This window comes from Anguilla rostrata, chromosome 6, assembly GCF_018555375.3.
Source record: "Anguilla rostrata isolate EN2019 chromosome 6, ASM1855537v3, whole genome shotgun sequence".
In the NCBI taxonomy this organism is placed as follows: Eukaryota; Metazoa; Chordata; class Actinopteri; order Anguilliformes; family Anguillidae; genus Anguilla; species Anguilla rostrata.
Genome location: NC_057938.1, coordinates 55,398,510 through 55,405,967, shown reverse-complemented (window position 1 = coordinate 55,405,967; position 7,458 = coordinate 55,398,510). Strand labels below are relative to the sequence as shown.

Genomic DNA, 7,458 nt, shown 5'->3' with positions numbered 1-7,458 from the left:
AACAACAGTGAACCAGAGAACCGTGTCGTAACCGTGACAGAAACGGAACCCCTCGGAACCTTAAGGGGAATGCCCCAGAGAGAGAGAGAGAGAGAGAGACAGACGGAGAGAGAGCGAGAGAGAGACAGAACCGCGGTTCTGCAAATTAAAGTGCTGCGGGTCAGCTGGTGTGGAGGGCACTGAATGAGTCGGCGGTCACAGACTGAGATGTTTCAGAGTTTGCTCTTTTCTCTCTCACTCTCTCTCTCTTTCCCCATCTCTCTGTTGCTCTTTCTCTCTGGAGCAGTTTTAATGCACCAATCAGACAGCAGAATGACTCCTGAAAAGAGAATCTCTGCACCAGAATACACCTGAGTCACACACACACACGCGGGGAGAGAGAGAGGGGGGTGAAGGGTGAGCAGCGACCGAGGGGCGGAGCCGGGGCAGGAGGGCAGCTTGTGAGGTAGCACCAGTGTGACTGCGCGCAAAAGGGCGTGGCCCCCCCACCCCACCCCCAGAGTCCCGCGTGGGCGAGAGTGAGCACCTCCCATTCAGCCTGCAAAACCACGCACAAAATCCTGCCAACATAAATAACGAAGAAGCCGTTCTTCTGGCAGGAGTTTGTGTTTGACAGCAGAAGGGGTGAAAGCAGAACAAGAACCATAAAATGGTATAACCACCATGTCACACCATTGGTTAGCAACCACGAAGCTGCCTCCCAATTGGTTAGTTAGCATGAAGCTGTTATGTGATTGGCTGCACCCACAGTTCTCCCCACAAACTGCCCTGTGGTTCCACCCCTGGCAAGAACCCTTCACTCCACTGGGCTCACCGGCACAACATCTGCCTGCAAAGATCTTAGCAGCACAAAAGGGTCAAGGAGAACCTCGTAAGATGGCCTCCTCTTAGTGGTGCACCTAAACCCCTCTGGCAGCCTACATGCGCGAACGCTCATAGCTGCAGTGGTAGTGCTTACAATTGCAGCACTAACGCTACTAGCCGCAGCGCTACCGCGTACAATTGTAGCGCTAACGCTACTAGCCGCAGCGCTACCGCTTACAATTGCAGCGCTAATGCTACTAGCCGCAGCGCTACCGCTTACAATTGCAGCGCTAACGCTACTAGCCGCAGCGCTACCGCTTACAATTGCAGCACTAACACTTATAGCCTGAGCGCTAACACTTACAACTGCCACGCTAATACTTACAATTCCAGCGTCCAATGCTTACAGCTGCGGCACTAACATTTACAGCGACAGCTTACAGCCGTAGCACAAATGCTTACACCTGCAGTGCTAACGCACGGTTGCCTTAGTGCCAATGCTTATAGCCACAGTGCTAACAGTTAGCTGGCAACTCACAGGTAAACAAAACAATCGTAAAAGATAAATAACTAGAGAAATTAACATATAAATTAAACACTAAAACTGATTAACCAACAAAGCTTAACCAGTAGGCTAAAACATTATTTACGTCACCAGCTGGAGCTTTAAAATAATTATTCAAATGGCACAAAAAAGACGTTTTCATTTTTCAGCAAACTCATACAAAGACATACACACAGAAAAAGAAATAAACAAACAAAAAAAAAGCTGTTGGCCAGCCACACACTAACCCATAGTTCCCTTGAGTTGCTTTGCGAAGCAGGGTGTTAGGAGAGGGTCTAGGTGCACCAGGAACAGGTGGAAGGTTACAGTTACAGTAAATGGTGTGATTTGGCTTAATCGTTGCTGCCTTTGCAGGAACCAATAGCAGCAAGCCCTGTGTTCCGAGGGAGAAACCTCTTTTGTCGCAGAAGGTGTCTATAAAAGCATTCAGTGAGTAACACTGGAACGTGTTCTTAAACTGTGTAAAAATTCAGGTATATTCAGGCAAAGATAGCCCCTGGCTTGATTAGCTTAACAATGTTGTTGTTTTTTTTCTGATATTATTACATCTAAGAAATTGACCAAAAAAATAAAATAAAATACACGTAATAACAGTAAATAAGATTTTTAAAAATAAATAAAAATATCTGCATGCCAGGGTTCATTCGGAAAACCACTGACATGTATCTGCACCGTTGTAAGTTTGTTATTAATATAATTATGCTTATTACTCCAATTTCATTCATTTCGGGATAAAAGACCTCTGACCAGAGAGGAGGAGGAAGAGGAGGAAGAGGAGGAGGAGAAAGAGAAAAGATGAAAGTTTAAAAAAAAAGAAAACAAAAAAGAAATAATTCACACATAAAAACACAGCTTTCAGTGGCAGCAGGAGGATGGAAATTCGGACAGAGACAACCTCACCCCCCACCCCACAGTCTCTGTGCGTTCCTGTGCTTTATGCTTCCCCCCCACACCTGCACTGTAAACACACACCATCTCATCATCACTCTATCTGGAAACTGTTTGTGTGCAGCGGGTCAATGGCTCCAGGTCTGGATGGACCTGCCTTACTACCTTCCTCTGCGTTAATGTGCTTAATAAAAGACGTAACTTGGCAACCTGGGCCTCAATGGGGCAAAAGCAAAATATTGTGCTCTCTTAAATAACCTCTTCCACTGCCGTACGAAAATACATACTCAACTGTACATAATGAAAAAAAGGAACGCAAGCTTTCTTTCATGTCAACGAACGATTGTTGACCTCTTTTCCTTGTGGACGACTTGTGTTGTCATTCATTTCTGCTTGTGTAAAAATGAGATCTTCCACGTGTGCTCCATTTGTTAAACTCTAATGCTCATATTGATTTCAATAACATGCCAATATCAGGATCTGTATTTATAACCCCCAATTAAAAAAAAACAAAAAACAGAATTTAGTTATTACAGTGTGGGACCGATATTGAAACAAACGCTGTACACAGAACAGGCTTACTGTTACAAGCTGATTTTACTGTAGAGATTGCACCTGTTCCTGTTTCACTAATCGACTGGGTCTGCACTACAGGTCTGTACTTCAGCAGAACAGACCCAAGGGAGGTCCGGCTTCAGTTTTGGTAAGGGAGAAGCTTGGGTAAAACAAAAAACACTCCTGCAAGATTTTTTACAAACGAGGCACATCCTCAAATTCAATCCTGGTGCAAACGCACATTCTCCTTAACTCTGCATAAGGGATTTTTATAGTTGCAGATTGAACTTAAAATGCCATGTCTGTGATCGGGAAATGAAACAAACAAACAAATGACCAAAAAACTGAAAGAATACCGGGTTGATTTGCATAATATTGTCATCATTCAAAGGTAAGGCCAAATTGCTCAGTGGTTGGATTGAGTAAGACCTTAAAGCCCAGTTTTAGCACCGAGGGCTTGCACCAAAGTCCAGAGATTGTAGCTCTGTCTGGTAGCACCGACAAAAACGAAACGCGTCGCTTGTTAATCACTGATCCACTTACGAGCCCTGCAAATATGAAGATAAATACACGTTGTGCTTTGGATGATCGAGAAAATTTCCCCAAAGTGCTGAATTTGACATTTCTTTAAAAAAAAAAAAAAAAAGCATGCACAATGTCTCTGCATCTTGCCTAATAAATGTATTCCAGTTATATCCGTAGCAGATATGTCCCTTTTTACTTTGTTTAAGAGGACGTGTGACGGAGAATGCTTCCTGTTTCCTGGTTCTGAAGCCCCTGTAATTAAAAGGCTTTGCTGTAGTGATCGTTGCCTTCGGTTAAGTTAGGGTCTGTATCACACCGCCTCACGCTGGCCTCTCTTTCAAAGCAACAGACGTGAATTAAGGCAAGACGCTGTTTTCTTTTTAGCACCAGTCACTAGAGCTTTGGTGAAATGTCACTGTGCATTCCAGCCACCAGGGGGCACTGTGAGTTCCAGGCACGCTCACTGTGACCAATCACAGACAAGCAGGCATGGCAAATCTCGAGTTAAGGCAGAGACAGAGAAAGCCCCCCTTTCCACAGGGAAGGGGGGGGGGGTGGTTTAAAAATACTTTTAAGATGACTTGCAACTTCAGAAGATTCTGCATTGGTTTGAGAAACTAAGAAAGACAAACGTGTTTTCAAGACTGACATGTAATCTGAACCAATCGCTGCTCTCCCTGAACGAGGAAGTCACTGTTTAGAAGCGTTTTGGGAATGAGACTGTGCCCATGGGGGGCGTGCCTGTGTCGTGTCCCAACCCCCCCATCGCTCCTGCATGCCAACGGGACATCCCATACACTGCCACATCCGTCAAACTCAAACCTGAAACAGCTCAAAAAGAAAAAAAAGGACATAATGCTCGATTTGTTTTCCTGTACATAAAAAATATATACACCGCAGTACCAAAAAAAACAACAGGGCATCTGCAACTGTCTGTAATACAGGTTCATATCAATATAGTTTTACATTTACGTTTTTTTTTCCCCCTGTCTACATAGATTTTTTTTTTTTAATGTAGACCAATTTTGTTGACGTGGCGTGAAAACCATATCATCATCTTTTATAGTTTTGTTCTTTTTTCTTTTTTTTTTGTTAAACAAAGACCTTCCTCTCATAACCCTTGGGGTGGGGTAACAGAAGCGAAAGATCCGAAAGTAAAAAAAAAAACCCAGTGAGGGAAGAGAGAGACATAGAGAGAGAGAGAGAGAGAGCTGGAGAGGTAAACTGAAGATAGAGAGAGAGAGAGAGAGTGACGGAGGGAGGGAGGGAGGGAGGGAGGGAGGGAGGGGGGGAGGTCTCATAGGGAGGACTCGTACTGGAGCAGTTCGTAGAGCAGAGGCCCGTCGCGGTACCGGATGCCCGTAGCGCTGGGCGTGATGTACTGCAGGATGCTAACGGTCCTGCGCAGGCGCCGGTCCACAAAGTGGGCGTCCCAGGCCGGGTAGCACTTCCTGGGCATGTCGATCTTAATGAGCGGCCCCTCCGGCCGGTAGCCCCGCCCCCGGGCCGCCGCCGGCATGGTGGACCTCACCTGGAACACGGGCAGGCAGGTGTCGGTGGCCAGGTCGTCCTCCTGGCGCGCCTGCTCGCCCACGGAGCCGCGGGTGGGCGTGGCCTGCGAGCCGCGCGGCCCCGGCGTGGGGGGCGCCATGGGCTCGGCCTCGGGGGGCAGCGGCAGCCCCCACAGGAGCTCGGCGCAGCAGGAGCTGGCCAGCAGGCGGACGCGCGGGCCGGCGGGGTGCAGCGCGCCGTAGTACAGCAGCATGAAGGCCACGCCCGAGGCGAAGCTCAGGTAGACGCCGCAGAGCGCCGGGGCGGCGTAGGCGTCGGTGGTGGCGGGGTCGCGGTACGCGTACCACAGCCCGGTCAGCGCCGCGTTCTCCGCCAGCACCAGGGAGTAGTACGCCAGCATGCGCCACCGCGTGCGGCCCTCCTTCACGCTGAACCAGCAGAAGACGTAGACCACGCCCACCGCCGTGTTGAACAGCACCTCCTCCCACTTGGACATGCAGAAGTCGGTGCCGCCGTGCACCACCCAGAAGGTCATGGCGCACCAGTGCACCGCCACGAAGACGCCGAAGTACAGGTGGAAGACGGAGGCGAAGAGGGCGAAGGAGAGCACGCGCGAGGAGATGGTGAAGAGGCGCCAGAACAGGTGGATCAGCGCGCCGCGGTAGCTCATGCTCTTCTTGTCGTCGCGCGAGTCGCGCAGCAGCTTGTGGTACGAGGCCAGCACCCAGGCCAGCGAGAGCAGGGAGCCCACGGACGACACACCTGCAGGGGGGGGGGAGAGAGGGGAGAGATGAATAGAGGGAGAAAGTAGACGTAGAAAGATAGAGAGAGTAGGGCAGTCATAATTATATATATATAGTAATATATAGTCTGAACTAACTTTAACACACCCCCACACACACACCACACATACACACACACACCCCTCCCCCTCCCCACACACCCCCACTCACATCACACACCCTCCCACACCACTACACACCCACACACACACACCCACACACCCTACACATACACACACACCCCTCCTCCCCACACACACTCACACACCCCACACACACACACACTCTCACACACACACACACACACCCTTACACTGCAGAGTCTCGGCGCGGTTCTTCTGGATCATGATGCAGAGCTGGAGGACCAGCTGGGGGGCGCTCTCCAGGAAGCTCTCCAGCAGCCGCAGCATGCTGACGTCGGCGTACTCGTACATCATCGCCCAGTAGATCCGCCGCCGGTGGTCCTTCTGCCGTCGGCTCTGTATGCCCAGGTACATGGTGCGGATATACCTGAGAGGAGGAGGGGAGAGGAGGGAGGGAGGAGGGAGGAGGAGGAGGAGGGAGGAGGAGGAGAGGAGAGGGAGGGGTGAGGGGGGATGGAGAGGAGAGAGAGGTGGAGAGGAGGGAGGAGGAGGGGAGAGGAGGTGGAGAGGAGCAGGGAGAGGAGGAGAGAGAGAGGAGGAGACAGGGAGGGAAGAGAGGAGAGGGAGGGAAGGGAGGAGGGAGAGGGAAAGGGAGGAGAGAGGAGGAGAGGAGCAGAGGAGGGGAGAAAGGGAAGGAGAGAGGAGAGGAGAGCAGAGAAGAGGGGAGAGAGAATGAGAGAGAAGATGAGAGGAGGGGAGGAGACAGGAGAAGAGAGAGGAGGAGTGAAATAATTACACACTTTTAGTGTGTAAAAGTGTGTAACTCTCTCCTGCAGCATGGTGTGTGAAAGTGTGTAATTTCCTATAGTGCACTGGTTTTATGCAGGAGTGCAAAGGCTCCTTCGGGAGAGGCAGAAGCCTGCAGACTGCAGAAGCTGTAGAGCTTCACAGAGAAGAAGCTCAAACTCGCAGCTTGGCCATCAACCTCAGATAAAAGTCCACGTTTGAACACTGCCGGTATTAACTGCGAATCGCCGCTAGAGGGCGCGCTTTAGCTGAGCCGCATTGAGCGATGAGGGCAGAGCGGGCTGAGATTTCGGCTGCATTCGGAACACGTTCACCGGCGTCCTGCCCAAAATCGTTCAGCAGAGACAGAGCGCGACTGACTGTGTTTTAAATAACGATTTTACAGTACTCTTTACCCGCCGTGATAAAGATACTGACTGTAATGAATATGAATCTCTCCCCCTCCCCCTTCCCTTCTCTCTCTGTCCCTCTCCCTCCTCCCTCTCTCCTTCCTCCCCCTCTCTCTTCCTGCCCCCTCCCCCCTCCAGGCCATAAAAGCTGGTCCCTCCTTCATTCTCAGCACTTTCTCCTCAGATGCCCCCGTCCTCGGTTCCCCTCGTTTGCTCTCCTCCCCTGCTCCCGTCTCTGCTTCTTGCTGACGGCCGGCGTTTGAGTAAATCTGTGATCTGGGCTCCGTAACGAAACACCCCCGTTTCGCACGCCCCCCCCCCCCCCCCTCTCACCTTCTGCACTTCCCTACTCACCTGTCTGTCTCAGCCATCTCCCTACTCACCTGTCTGTCTCACCTGTCTCCCTACTCACCTGTCTGTCTCACCTGTCTCCCTACTCACCTGTCTGTCTCACCTGTCCCCCTACTCACCTGCCAGTCTCACCTGTCTCCCTACTCACCTGTCTGTCTCACCTGTCCCCCTACTCACCTGTCTGTCTCAGCCATCTC

At 50.6% G+C, this 7,458-nt stretch overlaps 1 protein-coding gene across 2 annotated transcripts in view; it reads right to left on the bottom strand.

Moving 5' to 3' along the window:
* Positions 1-4,628: 4,628 nt before the first annotated feature.
* The window catches only part of xkr6b (XK, Kell blood group complex subunit-related family, member 6b), a 28,735-nt gene continuing 25,905 nt past the window's right edge, over positions 4,629-7,458 (bottom strand). For both annotated transcript variants that reach the window (XM_064340710.1, XM_064340711.1), the window contains 2 exons: positions 5,945-6,141; positions 4,629-5,611 (listed from right to left, as the gene is read on the bottom strand). In XM_064340710.1, coding sequence (XP_064196780.1) covers positions 4,635-5,611; positions 5,945-6,141 — 1,174 coding nt within the window. In that variant the 3' untranslated portion in view covers positions 4,629-4,634. The remainder of the gene's footprint in view (positions 5,612-5,944; positions 6,142-7,458) is intronic.